We start from the raw sequence: 20,913 nt of genomic DNA, 5'->3' as shown, positions 1-20,913 counted from the left end.
AATATGTTTACCATTTAAAATAAACACGGTTTCTTTACCGTTAGGCCTAAAGTGCAACCTTAGAGGCCTTTATGCAGGAATTGGAATTTTTCAATGTATTTTTTGCCAACTTATCTAATCTCGATTTTCACCAAATTTTATAGATATGATTACAATCATATGCCTGACCTGTTTAACTTGAGTAGTTGATTCCTATATCAACAGATTTTTCGTTTCACTCACAAGACTTTTGTTGTTTTGCTGAGTTTGTTTTAGTTGGCGGCTTGTATTTAAAGTGATTAATTGCCATAAAACTTCTATTAAGTAAAACTTCAAAACACAACTCGCCCAATTGCACAAAGCCTTCATTTATATTCCACATATAGATATACTCGAGTGAGCTACAATTAGGGATGACCGATACACTGCGATGCCCGATATTTTAGTAAAAAAACAAAAGTTCTATCTGAAACCAAATGACGGCATTACTACCGTAAATCTAAAGGTATATTTTTTCTGTCAGGCCAACGTTTGCTTTATACTCTTAACGTTTAGTTATATTAGATTCCTACATTAACTTTTTAAAGAACTCTTTAAGTAGAAAATGATACATTTGATCGCAAGATATGATTAAAAATTCCTAAATCAATTTGTTATCGGATCAGCAGCATCACCCTAGTATCGGACGAGTACCGATACTTCCACTTGGCATCGGGGATTGGCTATGATCCGAAAAAATCGTACATCCCTAATTACAAAATGAAAAAAATACACTTGAAGTCGGTGCGAATTGAAAATGAATTAAAAGAAAGCAAGTTTATAATGCGTCGGCGCCTTTAAATGTAATGACGTTTTTGTAGGTCAATTTAACCATTTGTTCGGCCGTTGTAACAGCATGTCAAAAAGAGTCGTTTGTTTTTCGTCACAAACGAGACTTGTGAAAGCCGTCTCACACCATGACGCCGTGACCCGGCTTCTGATTGACATCGACCGCCTTGTATTCGGTCTGCCGGGTTTTGGCGTCGCTTTTCCCGCCACAGATCTTGCCGCAGCCGATCTTAATCCAGAGCCGGTCTAGAGGTCCTTGTTGACCGAGTCCGAATTCCTCGCCTTCCTTGATGGTCTCAGGAAGTCGGATGCCAAGCACTTCAGGTAGAAAGAGCGCCAGAATGCCTGCGTTGTTTTAAGGAAAGGGGATTATTAGGCGCGAACGGCTCCGTTGTTTTTGTTATGGTACAAGCTATAGGGATGTCCGACAATATCAAATCACATCTTGACAACCTGACAGTTGTGAGGTTGGTTAGTTCTTTTCTTTCTGGTTGATTTTCATGGCAAATTACTTTTATTATTCGCCTAACCAATCTACGGCATTTGGTGCAAGCCCTGGATAACTTTGTATGGAGCATGCAAAATGTAGGAACAAGATATTGGGGTTTAATATAGAAAGGGCTTGGATAAATTTGCAAAGAAAAAAACACACTAAGTATTTTTTAGACTTTTTTCTCGGTTTAAAAGTGTTTCTGTGAAATACCTATTTACTTTTCCTCATTCAATGTCTACGTATAGTAGGAAAAAATAGTTACTTATAGCCAGTGACTCTAAATATATATACATGTTTACAGTTTGTCACAAAAAAACGAGTACACCAACGATATTCTCGCCTAAAATTCCAAGCGACATTAAAAAAACAAAACAAAAACGTATGTTTTAACATAAGTCACATTTAAGACTTAACCCACCTCCAAAGACGGCCATCATTCCGAACACAACATAAGGTAAAGGCTCGGCCACTATGTTCAGCATAGCGATCAACGGCGACATAATCCCGCCGATTCGAGCAAAGCTGCTGCAAGTTCCAATACCGACGTTCCTGAAAACAAATAAGGATTTTTGTAACATTTTTGAAGTGTCTCGGTCGACGTGTCTATCGTAACTTTTTCAACTTTGGTACACTACGCACGGATCTGTAAATTAGCTTGATAAATGGATTGCAAAGCCTAACAGGTCGAGTTGTATAACATTAACTGAAGATGATACAAGTTCGTATTGAAACGTCTTAATCAAGATGATGTCGATCTACTCGACCTTTTTGGCTTTGCAATTTTTTTAGCTTAAGTTTTACATTTTGTGGTAAACACAACATTTCTAACCTAGATTTAAATAAGTGTTTTTGGACAATAAAAAACAGATTGTTTGCCATAAGTAACAAGTGCTCGACCTATGTTAATATTACTGCTAGACAAATCTCCTGCTTTAACATTTTGTCAAGTTTCGTCATAACGCGACGTTACAAATCCATGTCGAACGTGGGTGAAAACTTAGCTTGTACAGGTGTTACTTTTATTAAAAACCTACCTTACAAAGGTGTTCGATTCGCGCAAAGCGTAAAAAACTTTATACCGTTTAAATTGTGAAAAACTTTCTGTTTTTTCAAGATGCGATGATCAAAATGGGCTCAGACATACTAGAAACCTAAAGCGCCTAAAATGTTTTGCATTTCCATGTTAAATAGGCAAAACATACAGTGTTTTGGAAGCGGCAGTGATTTTTTCAAAGATAGTAGGTTAACAACTGGAAGTAATTAAACTTATTTTACTGTTAAAGCAAACTTTGGTATAACAAACTGGCAAAAACACCACGAAAGTCTTAAACTTTACTCTGCTTGTTTGAGCATATTAAAGAAGTCAATTCACATCGGTTCGCCATATATTTGTCTAAAATCTGGGTTAAAAATTGAAAAAGAAAAAAAGAGTCGGTTTGAAATGCCAAGGACCGGACATTCTACCACACACACCGAAGAAGGATACTTACCTTATAGGCGTAGGGTAAAGTTCCGCGGCAAAGATGTACACAACACCGAAGGCAGCCGCGATGCTGAACTTGCCCAGCATCGAGAGACAAATGTTCAGCCAGAAAAGATCTGGACGAGAAATACGATTGGGAAAATCTCAATAGTTTTGTTTCTTGAACTGTGATTGAAAGCCGTCTAACATTTAAAAGAATGCGTCGCATACACAAATGTGTCAAAAAGCCTTAAAGGTAAACCCTGATTAGACGTAGAATGAATATCAAATATAGAATTAGTTTGCATTTTGTGAACATTTCGAATGAATATTAAGATAATTGCTAGAGATTGTGGCATATTTAAAATGCTTTGATTTTTATACTCATTCTACGTGTAACTACAATTTTTTTATCGTAAGATTTATTCGAAACGTTCACAAATCGCTGCCTACTTCTGCACAGGATTTGGGATTTATGCTACTTAATAAAACAAAACTTTAAACCATTTATAAACTTTAAACCAAATAAAACTTTAAACCATTATGCTGTAAAGTGTAAACCGTAGTTATGAAGTGTTTAACCCCATAGTCACAAAAAGTTATGAAATGAGAAGAAAAAATATGGTTTCAATTTTTTCCTAGCTCAGGCCTTAATCTTGCCAAACATTGCTAAACAAATTGCGCAAGGTCATGTTACGTCACTCTACGTAAACCGCTTAAAATTAGCTGCGTCATGTTGTGTCACATTGAGCTGAGCACACATATTTTGCTGTATCATGGTAAGTTACGTGCGTTCCAAACCGCCTAAATTTTACATCATCATGTTTTTCTTGCGTCCCAAACCGCGTAAATTTGTCTAGTCATGTTGTTTTGCAAAATCACACAAATTTTTCTAAATCGTGTGAGAGAATTTCTAGATGATCAAAGTTGCCAAAACACGTGATAGAGGTAAACCAGAGGTTGGCAAACTGCGGCTCGTCGACATATTTTTTGGATCCTCTCAGGTTCAATGACACAGACTCAAAAACAATTTTACAAACAGGCAGGCACATACACACACAAAGACACATACAGACACAAAGACAAATACAAACACAAAGACACATAGTCACATGGAGACACACAAACAAACAGACAAACACACAAATGCAAACATACACAAACATGTACACACTCTCCACCATGCCGATGGAGAAACAGAAATACCCATATTCACACGAGCACACGCACAAATCCGCACACACACGCACAAAAACATACACACTCACACACACACGCGCACGCACGCACGCACAAACACACAATCGCACACACAAACCTTTGGGCACGAAGAGCATCGCCATGCAGGCGAGTCCCGACGTTATTAGACTGAAGCTAAGTGAAGGCCTTCGACCCCACTTCTCAATGATGATGATGGCAAGACAGCTAGCTGGAATCTCAACGAACCCTGAGAGAAATAAGTTGATGAAAGGGTCGCCTCCTAAGTCCGCGGCGTTCAGCGTTAGTCCGTAGTACACCACCGAGCACACCAGCCTGTACACATCAGAAAAATATGATTTTGTCAACATCTAAATAGAATGAAAAAAAAACAGACGACACTTGGAAACAAGTCAACGAAAAATATGCTTCAAATTGGTCATTGTTGACAGTAAAAGGCGTAAAAATCGAGGTTACAAGCATTAAACAAATTCTGGGAAGCAACTGATACTTGAAAGTAAAGCTGTGCGACGAAATATGCGTAGAACATATACATCAGTGGTGAAAATAAAATGGAACGTCGTTCCGGTAAAAGAACTTTTGCAGTTAAGACGTACCGGTAAAAAAATGTGTTAAATTCTTTTTTTTAATGTTCGTTTTTAGCAGGGCATCTCTTCTGAAATGTATTCAAACTGGGATTTGAGTTGCGTATTTGCACATCGAACGATAACTTCAGGTATCCCAATTCCGAAGGTTAATCTCTTTAGCTACGATATGACATCGCAATCTCTGAAAATTTTTCTGCGTCCCGTTCATAAGTCAATTTTAGTCGATAGGACTCACCAACAGTAGAACAGGTTGAAGGACTTTTTCCTTAAGTTCGGGGTCCGCACCAGATCCAGGGGTCCATAGGATCGCTTCTCCCCTTCATCCGCCGAATCTTTGTCGTCTTCGTCTTTCTTCAGCTCGATCTCGCTAAGTTTCAAACAAAATAATTCACCGCTAATAAATCGATTTTAAAGAAATATTCAGAGTTAACGTGATTACTTGTTTTTTGTTTTTTTTTGCCTTGGAAGGTTTGACTTCTCTTGGTTAATTTCGACTTATTTCGATTCTTTTGTAACAAATATATGAGTCGGTAGTGGGGGCGTCCGATAATATCGTATCGGAGCCGATACCCGGTGCTAAGTAGTGGTATTGGTTCCTATGCGAAAACAGTGGTATACAGGCAATCTAATCATATTTTGGCAAATTAATACAGAAATGTTAGAAATGTTTTGTGTGCCAAAAACAGCGATTTCAACTTGAAACACAAATTTAATAAAAATAGGAGAATAACAACAGGAGATAACTCAACCTATTTAGCTAAAGCATTTTTTTCCCTATAAACCCTAATAAAATACATTGGTCGTTTCAATTTCACCCATTTTCCTTGTTTGAGTACAGTTATGACGTCATTTGGTATCGGATCGGATCGCGATACGTTTTTGTCCAACATATCGGGTATCGATATCAGAATAAGTATCGTATATCTCTTACCAGGACTGTATTCACACAGTTAAAAATTATTAATGTAGTTTCTGACGTCTATTTGATATCTTACGCTCTTCGCTGAACTGGGGCTGTTCAGTTTTATCTCGGAAATTCAAATTGATTTCAGTTACATTACTAGGGCTTCACAAATAACGCCAGTTGCAACGCGCCACAAACGAAAGGCTAATCGTCTCCGCCCCCTTCTTACTCGCTCGCGATCCTCTGCAGCAGCTTTGCCTCTTCGGGTTTTTGATCGACTCCCGCGCTCGATATAATTCCCTCCACGATCTTGTGAGCATCCCGGAAACGTCTCTTGGAGATGAGCCAACGTGGAGACTCGAAGAGTATCCTGTGAATAAATAATATTTAAAGGACTGAAAAACCCATTTTTTTTTCGTGGTGTCAGAGCCACAGGTCATGGTCATTTAAACCCACCAATAGAAGAGCAAGTACAGTACACGGGTTATTTAAACCCACCAATAGAAGAGCAAGTACAGTACACGGGTTATTTAAACCCACCAATAGAAGAGCAAGTACAGTACACGGGTTATTTAAACCCACCAATAAAAGAGCAAGTACAGTACACGGGTTATTTAAACCCACCAATAGAAGAGCAAGTACAGTACACGGGTTATTTAAACCCACCAATAGAAGAGCAAGTACAGTACACGGGTTATTTAAACCCACCAATAAAAGAGCAAGTACAGGTCACGTGTCATTTAAACCCATCAATAGAAAAGCAAGTACAGGTCACGTATTATTTGAACCCACCAATAGAAGGGCAGCATGCCGAGCATGGGAACGCTGATCATGAGTTGCAGTGTTCTCCAGTTGCGGATGAAGAAGCCGTACATGGCCAGCAAGCAGAATCCCAGGGCGAAGAATGACTGCGATGTTTGTCCGACCCTGACCCGTAGAGCCGGGGCAACGATTTCCGTGGCTGCAGAGTAAAAAGTGATAAGGTGTTGGAATACAATATCTGGATTTTTGTGGCTATATGAACTAATAGACAAACGATACACGCGCATACGTGTACAACGACTGTGATCTAGCCTTTCTAAAGTTGTTTTTGGATCAAAGGTTACGGCTTATGTCTATAGTCCTGGCAAGGTGTTAGAACACAATACCCCGGGTTTTCGTGGCCATTTCAATTGAAAAGCAAAAACTTTCGATAAAATCTAAGTGTGTGTTTTATTTGAAAGGTTATAAGAAATTGAAAACGTGAAAATTGAAAAAAGCAATGATCTGTCTTTCATTTTTTATTGCTCGTGAATGTTTTCTTCGCAAAATAGGAAAAATGTCCAATAATCGTTTTGATCACGGGGACGGTTTAAAAGTCAAACCTGGAATTTTAGGGGAAATAAAATAGTCGCATTTCCTAAAAAAATTGTTTAGTGAGACGTGCAACAAATTTCGTTATGTTTTTCTCATAAAAAATACTGTTATGTTTTTACTCATATAACGTCAGCCGAGTGTATAAAATTGGCGAAAATCTTCAGGGCTTCTGAACTTAGCCGAGTGAAAAACGCAAGTAAATGTAGCGCAACGTACTCAACAAAAAGTTACTTGGTTGTTGTGTTAGCGGGCTTTGGCCTTCGAGTGAACTTTACAGTTAACTCTCCTATATAGCAGTGCTTCGAACCTATATTGATATAAGCCACCTCCCAGAAGTGATAAATAGAATGCGGCACACCGACTAATTTTTGTTAACGTACTTCAGTGTAATGCCACTTTAAACAAATCTGGAACAGCACAACCAATTTACAACATGTTGCAAAATGTCATTTAACTTTAATCGTACGCCTGAGATTGTCAATAGGTTTAACAAAAAAGGGCAAAAATCAAATGTTTTCTAAATACCTCTTGGCACCCTTTGGCAGTACAAATGGCACCCCTGTCGGGAAGCAGTGCTATAAAAAAACACTTTACGAGTTTTAGAGCAGTCCTAAGTAGGGGTGATAATGTCACGCGCTGTACAAACACCTGATCCCTTATGAGAGTTCAAATACTCACCAAGAACGTAGGAGCTAGTGAAAGCGGGAAATAGGCAGAAGCCGCTGGCTGATCTTAGCACCACAAAGAGAGTGTAGGACTTCACGAACACGACAGTTATCCCGAATGCGGCTCCTATAACCGCCGACCCGATAATGCTCGTGATTCGACCGTAGCTGCAACAACAACAAAAAAAAAAATTAAGAATATCAAAGCCCATACGGAAGTAGGCAGCATTTTGAACGTTTCGAATAAATCTTTATTTTTCAAGAATCAACATTTATTCGAAACATTCGCAGAATGATATTCGTACTACGTCTTATTACAACCTCTACCATTATGCTCCAAAACAGCAAAATACTTTTGTTTAATCAATCCAAATTTATTAAAGGAATCGTCTGTTGGGGAAGTTTATCCCGCGCACCTATAGTGAAGACCTTTTTTTCTGCTCGATAAAAATCGTCACATATTCAAAGGTGTACTACAAAAACATGCTCACCTACAATTAACCTTATAAAAAATTATAAAATAGAGATGTATATGCAAAATATAAGAAGAAACTTTGAATGGTTCGGTTGTCGTTCTCCCAAACAACCCTGAAAGTGGTTATAGGTGGTTTTATGCAAGTTATGTGAACTAATTTCCAAATAATGACATCTTTGCACAACGCCCGGATTGTGCACTACTCACAGCTAATCGCTCTACCACTACCAACTTTATTTTTATTGGTTTACTGACTCTGAGTTCTTCTTAGGGTTCAGACAACCTGAGGGTCGCCCCCCAAAAAAATAAATAAATTTGGGTTGCCCTTGATTTGGTTGGGTCGGCGACTAAAGTAGTTCACCTGGTTGGATTTATTGAAATTGGTCCTGAAAAACATTTCTCCTTAAAATGAAGAAAACTGTTAGTAAAATACTAAGACATGGCTGATATTATTTATATTTCGCTAATGGAAATAATGCAAATAGTTTTGTATTCTTGGCAAAAATTCAATGAAACGGGGTCGGCCAAGCTTTTCTGATTTACTTGCGCTTAGTAATTGGACAAACAGTCAAAAGAAAACCAGCGCCTTTGCTGTTTTACAATGTGGCCTCAAACGCCAACAAAACAACACTATTTTAGACAAAATCAGTAGCAAATCTCTGCACCACGAAGCGTTTCGTAAAACACAACATTGTTGTTTTTAATATTAATTTTGCATTATACACTGACTGGCATTTAGTTAACCCATTTCAGGCCCAAAAAGCAGCAAAGGACGACCAGCGCTTTTGATGTTTTACAATGTACAGTCTACATGAGTACATGTTTTGCGGTCATCGTCGCCTACAAAACACCCAAAAAAACACAACCACATAATCCCCACCCACCTGTCAGCAACCTGACCCCAGAATACACAACCCAGTGTAACTCCCAGCATGAAAATGGCCTGAGCGAAGTGGCGGAGGTAGGTTTGCTGACAGACGAGGTCGAATTCACTCAGTATGGTTGACTCGAAGGTTGAGGAGCTGTTGTAGACCCACTCATGGCACGATACCGTTTCCCAGCTGGTGTTTTTTGCCATACTAGTGTTGCTCTTGTTGCTTTGTGGCCACCAAAAATCACACTCTGATGTCATGGAATTGGTGGGAATCTCGTACCTTTAAAAATGTAAAAGCTTCGACAATACATCTTTAACCGTGTTGTGAACACGTATAGTGTTCAAAAAACAGCGTAACATCCTCACAATACAGCTCAAACAGAGTTGTCAACAATACAGCTTAATACCAGGGGCGGATCCAAGAGAGGCACGTGGCCAGTAAATTAAAAAAAAATACCTAAACTCTCTAAACTCAATTTTTTCTAGTAATGTATCTAGAATATTTAACCTAAAAACGAACAGTGTTGTATTCATAAGGTTAAAATTTATACGACGTCACGTTTAGATGTAACTTTGTGACGCCACATTTTGACGTAACCTTGTGACGTTACGGTATAACTTTGTGATGTCATCTCTGAAACTATTGCTATGGCCCTCCCCCCAAACAAATTTTCTATTGATCAGCGCAAGCTTAAGGCAACCCTAAAGTCCGCTTATTTACTAAATAGCTTAACTCAGTTCAAAGTAAATCGTTTTCTAAAAATAGCAAGTCCCCGTCTAAGTTGAGGTATTTTGTATCAAAAATTAAATTTAAACTTTGTTTAAGTACATACCATGTTTTGTTTATGACAAACTAGGTAGTTATTCAAACGAGTATTTTTTCTTAAAACAGCCGGGGGCTTGGTGGAATTGATATAACAAAACTAATCGTATAATCGTAACTCGATGATAAAGCCGGATCAAATCAATACTACCCGTCATGGATTTTCGTCAAAAAAGGGACGCTACATGAGTTACAAACTTTTTCTTTTAATCGGTACTTACCTCTTACAACTTTGATCATCTTCAGAAGACGCCGGCGAATATTTAGCGCTTTGTTCCTCGGTCCAAGTCTCGTTGCATTTCTGCAATCAACACATTTTTTAGACCAAGTTCATCCTATACAATAGATAACTCTTTACAGAACTTGTCAAACTGTGGGTCGCGCAATGAGCTCCAGAGGTGTCTGTATTAGCCTAAACAAGTGTTTGTTTTTTGTTTTTTTTGTTTTTTTTTGATTCATTGATTACTTTAGGCATTAAAATAAATTTGCAGAACACAGAAAAAAATGTTATAATAATGCATTTAAATAAACAACAGTTTATTGACTTCATGTTTTTCTTATTGTTCTTATTGCGATATCTGGGCCTGTTTGGAGGAGCACGAAGTTCGTACACGCGACGGATAGCGGGTATATTGTACTAGAGTGGTATCGGTGCTGATACAATACCAAATTAATATAGGTATTTTATGAGCCGAAAATTTATTTTCGGGACATATCTTGTTTGTGCCGCTACTCTTTGGTTTGCAGATCGATTTTTGTCCGGAGCTTTATAGAAAAAAAAAAATTTATAGAAAAAAAAAAAAAAAGTATAAAATTCCTAAATTTATAGAAATGGCGTAGAGTGGTATGTAGCTGCGATTTGGGTTTAGAAGTCTGCACCCCTAGAGCCTTTCATTGGGAGACAAAAAACTAAAATAGTGTGTCATCGTTTAGTCCTTTGCAGCTATCTACTTCTATCTAGTTTTGGTTGTGATTGCGATTCAAACGCAGCGTTAATGTAAAAAGATAGTACAGGTTAAGAACTGGAGAAAAACACAAATTTAGTCAGGTCACCCTAAAAAAAATGCTTTAAAACGTTTCAATTTCATTTATTATGGAGAATATTAGTTGGAGGTCGTAGTAAGATTTGCGTTTTCGAAACATGCAAAACCTACTTCTGTATGGGCTTTGATGTTCTTATTACGAATTTCATTTATGTTGCTTGATGGCATGGCAATGACGTCATGCTGGATCAGATTGCGCGGTTTTTGTTTTATTGGAGGTAAGCACAAGCCAATTTTGCAAAGTCACCCTAAAAATCCTATATAACGTTTTACTTCCATTTATGTTGCTTGTCTGGCATGGCAATGACGTCATTCGTGATCCGATCGCATAAAATATCATGTATCAGCATCAGACAACCTTAATCGTGGGTGAAACCATTACAAGAAGTTCATGGTCGTTCCGGGTCACATTAACTGCTTCTGTGCAAGAATGAAGTGTTTGTTCGCATGTAGGGCGATGCTTATTACAAGCGTTGGCCAAACAGACTGTTTGCCGATCGGCGACAAATCCAAGCATCTTGTTTTCCGTCTGCTGACCTTACCAGCTCGCTACGTGCAAACGAAACGCACTGGGACTGCTTTATTACGACTCTTCGATCGTAAACGCACTTGGACAACTATGGGCCTTTTTAGCTTTTCCAATTATGAATTAGAAATGAAATAGGGCGCTTTACATTTTTGTTTCAATTTTTATTTGCATTAGAGAAATTGAAAATATTCTGAACTAGAATTACTTTTGAATTCCTAGTTAATTGAATTCCTAGTAAGAATATTAAAGCCCATACAGAAGTTGGTAGCATTTTTAACATTTGTAATATCTCTTTATTCATTCTCAACATAGTCTATGTTGAAAATGAATAAAGATTTACTATATTAAGCAAACCAAAGCCCATACATAAGTAGGTATCATTTTCAACGTTTCGAATAACTCTTTATTCATTTCCAGCGATGTTAAAATGATGACAAAATGAATAAACATGATGTTGAAAATCAATAAAGAGTTATTCGAAACATTCAAAATGCTTCCTACTTCTGTATGAGCTTCGATATTCCTACTACGTCTTTCTCAACCTATACAGCATTTATGCTCGAAACTCCATTGAATTCAAAATCGGTTTGTGATAAAATCATACATATATCATATAAAAATGAATGTCAACGGTTAGAAATGGATTACCGAATTCGCTAAAACTTGAAATTAATTTATCGTCATGGATTGCCAAGGATAAAGATTCCTACGCAAAATTGAAAATTTCGGGCTGTGTATTATCTGCACAAAACTGGTTACCAATGTACAGTGAAAAAACAACTTGATTTGTTGAACTAGTCAACTTGATTTATCTGTTCACCGAGCCGAGTCTCGCATTAAAATTAAAATCTCACAAAAATGTCAACACGTTTCTGCCTTTCGAACGCCATTCCTGTCATCATGTATAACGTATTTGTTCACAGGTTGGAATAAAACAAGACAAGATACTTATTAATTGCGGGAATATTTATTACATACGTGCTGTTAAATTCGAAAAAAATTTACAACTAATATAGATTTCCTTAAGGTTTTAGGTTCAAATAAGTCCGCACTTTGTACTATAAAAGCAAACTTTAGTGTAGTTGAAATAAAAGTTAGTATATCGGAAAGCAATTTGTTTAATGCTAATACTATGGTATAGATCCAAAACAACCACAAGAATTAAAAAAGATCTAAAAACAACTTTAATAAAAGTCAGTACTGTAGTACTGTAGTCAAAAGTTAGTACTGACGCCAAAAAATGATTAGGTTATGCTATAGAAATGATCTTTAATATATAAGCTATTGCTGCCAGGCATAATATCAGGTTTGTAGAGCTCTTCTGGCAAATGTAATTTTGATCTTTAATGTTGTTCATATAAAATGTATTTTCTTTGAAAATCATTTGTTTATTTGCAAAAAGCTATATTATTCTCAGGATTGTTTTGCAAAATCTTGGTGCTCGCAGTAGAATGGCAGCAAAAAACACACTTAACTCCGCGTAAGTGCATCGCAAAGTTCTCGGTTTTTAGTGTGCCGCACAGAAACAAGCAGCTATAAAGTCACGTTATTTGTAAATCAAATATTATGATGAATTACTGTTTGGTGAGCAAATATTCCGACGCGACTAGGGGGCTGGTTTGAAAGAATATTGTCAGATCATTTTTGTGTGTAGTCTTGCAATTTTGCGATGTATGATATTGACAAGGCGGCTTGGTTGCACTATTTTATCTTAATGTGTTAGAATTCAGACCGGCTGTGAGAATCATGCTGCGTTTATTGAGACATTACTTTAATTATTAAGTGTACCGAAAAATCATCGTGGGGCACAATGCTGTTATTTGATGTAGAATGTATATCAAAGCCCGTACAATAGGAAAGCAATTTTGTGAACGTTTTGGGTAGTTCTTCATACATTTCAATATTAAAAGGATAAAGAATTATTTGGAACGTTAACAAAATGCACCCTACTTTTGTCTGTATGAGCTTTGATCTTTATACACCTAACAACAACCTCCAGCCATTATATTGAGATTTGCTCGGAACTTTTATAATTTAATCCTCTTTTGAAGAGGGTTCTTCTTACAAATATTCTGTTCCCACGTTTCGATTACCTATTCAGGCAATCTTCTTCAGAGCAAATGAACTTGTAACCTTGCAGAAAGGTATATTATATACAGTGAGTAAAACGACGAAAAAACAAAACGAGGCGAAAAAGGGTAACAAGGCGCGAATAACGTGAGAAAGCGATAACGCGATAACCGGCTGCAGCCTTTTTTCTTGCTTCTGCTAATACGTGACTAATGCCTTCATTTATTTTCTAACAATATGTCGCCGTAAAAAACAGACCAAGCTGGTTTAAACTCGATAAGCTAAGCACTTTGTAAGGACAAATATTGACACAAAATCATCTCGTCATACCTAATTTAAATTTAGCGAGGTTACAACGTGTTGACGTCAATACGACGTGCATTTTTGGTAAAAAGGGCATTTTTCGAATACAGTGCTAGTTGATTTTCCGTGTTAGGCTTGCACTAAAACAGTTATGCCATCGGAACAATCTATTTTGCATCGTATAAAACGCAAGCACCTTAATCATCTGTGCTTCAATCATTTCTTTTAAAACTCACGTTTTAAAACTCAAGAACATGCATTTATGTAAAATTAATTTGGAATTTTACATTTTTGGATTAGCTGATGGGATTGCTTATAGGTTTTGCCTGAATCATTTATTCAGTTACGAATGACACATACTAACTTGGCTTCTTTAGAAAACACCTTGGTATATAATTTATTATATTCGTGGAAGGTAAAAACGCACGTTACCAAAATACAAAAAAATAGAGAGAAAGAGAGAGGGGTTTCTCCAAGGGTTTTTCATGATAGATACAGGCCAGTGTTTTTTTAAGGTGTTTTGGGGGACCGAAACGGTCATATTTTTATGAAATTTTGTTATACGTCAAGGTAAAACACATCATATTTGAGCCTTGCGTTACGCAAGGAAATATTTTTGTTTCATTTTTGCCTGAAATCTACAGTCAGCCCGTGTACCGCCAACCAGCCCTTTAAACGTGAAAAACACCCACGTATACCTGCGTCAAGTCTTCTTCCATAGGAAAGGCGCACCTGTGCTCGACATTGGCTCCCAAATAGACCATGGCGCCCATCTGGGAGGCCACAAGAACCGCCGGTATCATAAGCAGGGCAAGTTGCTTCCATTGCTTGAAACTCAGCTTGTTCAAGTCTTCCAGTAACTTGTCGAATTCCACCATGCTTTTGTTTTTCGAGTAGCAGCCACAAAACTAGATTTGAGCGTAGGGATAAAATTCTGAATAGTAATGAAGAGGATTTTTAAGTAGTTTTAAAACCTAACAGATGTTTATTGTGCGAATGTTCCAATAATACAATGGGCTTTATCGACGTCATAAGGCTTACTCTAATCTATACATAGGATAGGTTGCATTGTGTTAACGTTCCTATACAACTTATTAGGTTAGTTATCAAAGCTGTTGGTATCAGGCACAATGTTAATAACAATACCTCTCTGTTAATAACTCATTAGCTATTTTCAATAATGACAGGGTTCATTTTGATGTTAAATCAGAAAAAAACAACGTTCAATTTAGAAGTTATGCTTTCTGGCTGTGTTATACTTTATAAAATGTTTTTCCCCAATCTTATCACTCGTGATTAACTGCAAAATAACGTCCCAGTTCTCTTTCTCTGACACTTATAGATGTGATTTCGAAATCGCCAAAATGCAAAAAAAACACCAAATAAGTAATGTAAAAAAATTACATTGCAAGTTGGGTTAAAAAAGACCGATGTTTTTTTTTGCATCTCTGGCTGGGTTATAGTCATGTAGGTACGTGTTTGCTCTAGAGGGGGAGGTGTGTTGTTAGCCTCCGCTATACATTAACTACCACCAATCCTAAACGACGAGTTCACAGCTCACTTTCCGTGTACATAATGTAGCGCCGTGTGAAGCGCAATTAGCTATAACGTCGCGTCAAACGCCACTGCGTAGCAAATACGAATTAAACAAACTTAATTTTTCAATCAGCAAGCAATGAAATACTTTCTGTAAGTAATCACTAAATGCTACGTTGCGTAAATCTAAGGTACCTTAAAACTGTGGCTTTTTTAATTATAGCCGTCTGCAAAATTTTCGCCGGCACTACTTCTTTTGATGCTTGTATTAAAACGTTTCTCATAGAAGTTACTTTCGTTCAACAAACCTCAAAGCAGATATCATAACACCAAGTGCACTTCGAACTTGTGCAGCGATCTAAGCGAAAAAATGACAGCAATTAATTTGCACTAGGAAACCACACAGACAGGGCCGGATTGCCATAATAGCAGATGTAGCAGCTGCTACGGGCCCCGCGCTTCGTGAGCAAAACATTTTTTTTGCCAAAAAATTTCGAAAATAGTTGGTAAGTATTTTTTGGCTTTCAAACTGGAATGGCATTACGCATGTATCTATTTATGATCTTATGATGGTAAATAATTGTACGGGAGAGAGATCATTTTCAAAATTAAAGTTGATTAAAAACTATCTGCGAAACAGAATGGGGAAAGAGCGGCTACACTATTTAACTCTCTTGAATATTGAAAATGACGTTCTTATGTCACTAAACTCATCTTGAAAAATTGCCAAATTTGTAGAGATGAAATGCGTCAAAAAGACCTTTAAATACTATTGTCGAACTTTAATATTTCTCCATTCAAACAAAACATCACATTATATGTTTGTTTGTTGTAGAATGTAGATCAAATCTATAAATATTCAATTACTTCCCAGTCATCATATGTACGTCAAAACAATCTGCTACAGCAACCGCACTTTTAGTTAATCTGGCACTGCACACAGAATACAGCTTCTGAAAATTGTGGATTACGAATTAATTTAATTCCTATAGTTAAAATATGAAGCCTTTCGGATGCAAAATTTTTGATTGAAATTTCGAATCGCCAAGTTTTAAATATTACGTTATTATCGAATTATTTATGCTTAGCCTTAAGATAAGTAGTTGAAAAGCTTTGTTGGAAATAAAACGGAGACAAACAAAGTACTCAACTCAAACATATGCACGTTCCTTAGAAATAAGCACGGAATGGTAATCCTTGCTAGACTTCCCCTGCTAACTAACGACCAAACTTTGCAAACCCAAACAGCTACATCGCGGAAATGCGCCTTCGTGTATTGCCGCTCTGTTTACCAAGGCGCTCGTCCGAACACACAAAAAAAGCGGACCTCGCAAAACACGAGCGTCCGACGAAAAAAGCAAATCCCTTTTCGCGAGTCCCGGGACCCAATCAAGCTCTGGCACCTGCCACTGGCGATTGTCACAGAGGCGCTGAAATCGATGCTAATTGGCAAGTGACAAAGCCCGGGTGCATTATTAAAGTTTCCCGGCATCGATTTGCGGGCCTCATTAGATGCATGTTGATTCTCATCGTCGCGTCCACGCCGGACTCCGCTTTTTGTTTGCTATGCGCTTGCCGGAATAGAACGGCTGGTATAGCTGGACGACTGTTTTTTTATGGACGCTAATTCAGTCAAGTTCAACCACCGTGAGCAAACATGTTAAAAACGCCAAGGTTTTCGACCACGCCTTTAAGAAAACCCCCAAAAGTAAACTCCACTTGAGTTTGCACTTTGCAGACAGTTGATTTTGGTGACTGGCAATCAATTTTAAGTATTCCATTTAACTAGGCCATTGAATCACCATCGATAACTACTGTACATTGCTGAGATAGTACTGACTAACGATTACTGCATCAAACTACCATCCTGGTTACCACAAATAATATTCTAGCAAAGCTAATAATTCAGGTCCATTGCTTTTTACCGATGTTAAAAGATGTATTTATATTTTTTGCCGACGAATATTTATCTTTCGCCGACAAAGGCATCGTCAGTATATCTGAAAAGATAATATATAAACTGACGATTCCTTTTCCGGCGAAATATTTTTTTTTCACTTATATTTTGTACTTAAAAAACAAGCCTGTAGACCTTATATACAACACCGTGAAACACCGCCCACACTTTCCAATTTTACTCAGTTTTTATGTCCACTAAACATTTTTTTAAGTTTTTTGGGCATATTCTGTCTTTTGTTGGTTATTTCTGCTGATGTACAAAATCAAGTGCTCCTATACAAACAATCGTTGTTGAACACCATTTTATACTATAAAGCAAAAAAATTGGAGCATACTGGTTGGAGGTTGTGGTAAGACAACAAGAATATCAAATCTCATACAGGGTTGGAAAGCGAAGACGCTCTCTTTGCAACATAAAAGTTTACGCCGTTTCTTCCAATTTTTCTTTCCAAAACCTAAAACATTTTAAATAAGGCCTTCGAAAGAGTGCCAGTCTAATTTGTTGCGGCCACTTCGTCCGTCGACGTTCGTTACTGGGTTAAACTAGTTTTTAATTGGTCCGTACAAACGCTTGGAAATCCAAACTAAACAAATGGCCCACGTGAAATGCTGCAACCGCCACGTTTTAGGTAAAATAAAATAAAATAAAATTTAGTAAAAAATAACTCGTTCATTTAAGACGAAATTGTTTGACTACTTTTATATAATTATGGGACTTCTTGATTTGAAATCCGCAACCGATGATGCCACTTGATATACAGCTGAATATACATCATTTTGTCGTATTCTTTTTAGCAGATTATTAGGCCAGAACTTCGCAGTTTACTTTTTCTACACAAATTACTACGGTCAAAAACTCTATTGTCAACAAAAGTTATTTTCAAAATCGTCTAATGTTCAAAAGTCAAACTCCACAACATCAATTAAAACTTCTTAGTGTGCGGTCCAATATAATAATATGCTTAGGTATTATACAGATGGCCAGGGGCGCATTTAAGGGGTTGATCATAGGCTAATCCTAACCTATTTATGCGTCAGGTATCCTTTTCAATTGAAAGTGTATCTAATTGAAACCACATCAACGCATTTTTTTGTGCTTTTGGAGATCAGGGGCACCAATTTTTTTGTTATAAAGGCCCGATAACTGTCGAATCGAAAATGACGGGACGGTATTATTTTTATACGAAAAAAACATAACAGATTATTTACAAAATATTTCGTGAGCTTTATAGAGTTTTCGCTGGGTTTCATTTTTGTTAATATTTATTTAGGAATTGTACCTACAAACATTTTTGTTAGAGTAATCAGGTGGAACTATATAAAGACAAATTGTATTAAATTCTCGACAAGCTTTTGCATGACCCTGCTTCATCAGGTTAAAGTAGAAATTATTTTAATGTCTCAAAATTTTAATTGATTTCATCTTTATTAGAGCAATATGCCGAGGGTGTAAATAACCCCAAAGGCCGTAGTTTGGTAAATTCTGTTTAAGAGAAACCATGACACGCTGCTGAAAACTCACGTTTTGTACCGTTTAGTTCAGGGTTTCTTAACCAGGGGTGCGAGAACTGTTCCAAGGGGGTGCGCGGATGCTGAATCAGACACAGAAAATGTATTACTGCAAATTGTTTATTGGCTCAGCTAAATGTAAAACTAACTCACATTTTGGTATTGCCTTACTGTGTTATCAGTTGCTTGTATTACAACCAAATTGCCATGATTTTGTTATTTAAGCAATTCTAAAAGGGGCGCGATAATTGGTTGGTGATTTAAAAGCAGTGCAGCAAGGAAAGGTTAAGAACCACTGGTTTTGTTGAACTACATCCTAACAGTGTCACTCGATAGCGTTTGTTCAGTCGATTAAGATCAACATAAACCGAAAATATACGCATAGTTGGGCGAGTTGGCGAAATCGATGACGACGCTTGGAAATAAACCCTTGCTGAAATTGCGCGATAAAAACGAGGCCGCTTTATCCCGATGACTGATCGACCTCAATCCGACGCCTGGAAAAGACCACCAAAAGCTCCGTAACGCCGTTGTTTCTCGCTCGATCTCAAGTTAATGACGGCCGGTTGCGAGCGGCGAAGGTCGCTGGGGTTTGGCTGGCGTTTCTCTGATGGAAAGCCGGCTGACGTTTATACCCCCCATTCCCTGTAGTCCCAAGTTGTTTGTTCGTTCAGCTGGACAATCACTCACCGGAAAATGTACGATTCTCTCTCTATTTTCCCTCCTACTCTTGGCTTTTTCTTATTCCCTTCTTTTATTCTCTTGCGCTATTTTATTTATCTCTCTTTTACTCTTCCCTTTTTTTTATTTTCTCTCATTTATTTCCTTGTTAGCGTTTTCGATTTCAATAGGTCAGACTGCAAAAGTTCTAACCCCCTGCTTTTACTTGTCTTGCTGTTTCGCGTCAAAGTGACTATTTTTCCGTTTGGTAGATTGAAGTGCTAAAAACATAACGGCAGAAACTCGCGTTTTTATACATGGTTACACATGGTACACAGGTCCATTTTTAACGTAACAAACTGCCAAACACCTCTAAATTAAACAGCACAAAATGACAAACACCTATAAAGGAGGTGTCTAAAATTCGGTCTTACTTTTAAATTTTCAATTGTGCGAAGTGCAATGGAAACGATTTCAGGGTATTATTCCGTAATTAGCTTTTGTGCTAGGAAGACTATTTAATATTAAAACTCGTTTTTAAATGTAATACTTCCTTGGAAATTTGTCTTTAAAGTAGAAAATTCTCCGTTGGATCGAAGTTAATTTGGTATCGGATCGGCACCATGGAGCGGTACTACTCGTTTTTTTCTCTACTCATTTCTAGCTCGCCCGTCTCACTTAGGAGTATTTCAAATCACTTAATCTATTTGGCTTTTGGATTCACATTGAAGCTACGTTATAGATTCGTGTCTATGCTGAAAAAAGTATTTAACATAAAAAATGTACTCAAAAAAAAAAAAAAATTAAAATAACGATTTTTTTCATCATAAAAAAAAAAAAAAAAATTTTTTTTGAAATGCGAATGTAGCTCAACTACTCGTTTTTTCTCTACTCGCTTCTAACTCGCCCGTGTTACTCGCAGACATCGTACCCATCCTTACCACAACAGTGATCGAGTGCAACCGAGCCAACCTAAAGCGATCTGGGTACGAGTACTCGGCGCTACTCATGCGACCTGAGTACAGGAACAAGATTGACCCGAGTTACAAGAAAAGAATCGAGCATATCGTAAGGTGAGTCTAAGAATTTAACTCTTAAAAAAGAATTCAACTGAAATTAAATGGGACGAACATTCTTAACTCTTAAAAAATTCACCAGAAATTAAATGGGACACATATGTTTTAGTTCAGAGTTGCAATAACTTAAATTTAGGCAAAAATGGAATCACAACCAAAAATTTAGTACCAAGTCAAAAAGAGTTAAGCTCAAATCTAAAAAATAAAAATTTTAAAGTCCAAAAATTAAATTCTAAAAAAACGAAATAAAATAAAAAAAAAGTTTCAATCCATAAAATTGACACCCAAAAAACGACGAATTGTCTTTTAAAAAGTTATAAAATCCTTTAAAAAAGTAAAGAAACAACAACCAAACCATTAAATTCATGTACAACGGCGCATAATAAGAAAATGATAGAGCATATCGCTAGGTGAGTTTTAAGATCTTAACTCTTCAAAAACAAATTCACCAGAAAATAAATGGGACGAACATACATTTTGTACTCCGTAATTACAATAACGTGGTAATATTTAAAACAAAGAATGGGATAATTTGAAAATGTTTTCCGTAAAAAAGTGCCAAGG

At 37.1% G+C, this 20,913-nt stretch overlaps 2 protein-coding genes across 2 annotated transcripts in view; one reads left to right on the top strand and one right to left on the bottom strand.

Annotated features, from left to right (window-relative positions):
- Positions 1–20,913, top strand: part of LOC146136733 (WD repeat-containing protein 19-like) — a 67,402-nt gene that overhangs the window by 32,513 nt on the left and 13,976 nt on the right. The window contains exon 25 of the mRNA XM_083396000.1: positions 20,196–20,346. Coding sequence (XP_083252126.1) covers positions 20,196–20,346 — 151 coding nt within the window. The remainder of the gene's footprint in view (positions 1–20,195; positions 20,347–20,913) is intronic.
- On the bottom strand, positions 929–14,487 carry LOC146136734 (organic cation transporter protein-like). Its single transcript, XM_083395595.1, has 11 exons — positions 14,308–14,487; positions 9,886–9,965; positions 8,852–9,121; positions 7,506–7,660; positions 6,264–6,432; positions 5,701–5,841; positions 4,803–4,934; positions 4,081–4,295; positions 2,791–2,899; positions 1,719–1,849; positions 929–1,152 (listed from the first exon to the last, which is right to left on the bottom strand). The coding sequence occupies exons 1-11, from the start codon at positions 14,485–14,487 to the stop codon at positions 929–931; spliced, it is 1,806 nt and encodes a 601-aa protein (XP_083251721.1).

The sequence above is a fragment of the Ascidiella aspersa genome, chromosome 8 (genome assembly GCF_963924565.1).
Source record: "Ascidiella aspersa chromosome 8, kaAscAspe10.2, whole genome shotgun sequence".
Lineage (NCBI taxonomy): Eukaryota > Metazoa > Chordata > Ascidiacea > Phlebobranchia > Ascidiidae > Ascidiella > Ascidiella aspersa.
The sequence above is the reverse complement of the archived record's forward strand: the minus strand, read 5'-3'. Positions and strand labels throughout refer to the sequence as shown.

What these genes read in the sequence shown, in the direction of transcription:
- LOC146136734 (XM_083395595.1), bottom strand. Translation starts at nt 14,487, where the DNA reads ATGGTGGAATTCGACAAGTTACTGGAAGACTTGAACAAGCTGAGTTTC. An exon ending in TGGGGTCAGGTTGCTGACAG is followed by an intron (nt 7,661 to 8,851) that starts GTGGGTGGGGAT and finishes TTGTTGTTGCAG; the next exon opens with CTACGGTCGAATCACGAGCA. An exon ending in GATGCTCTTCGTGCCCAAAG is followed by an intron (nt 2,900 to 4,080) that starts GTTTGTGTGTGC and finishes TTTCTCGTCCAG; the next exon opens with ATCTTTTCTGGCTGAACATT.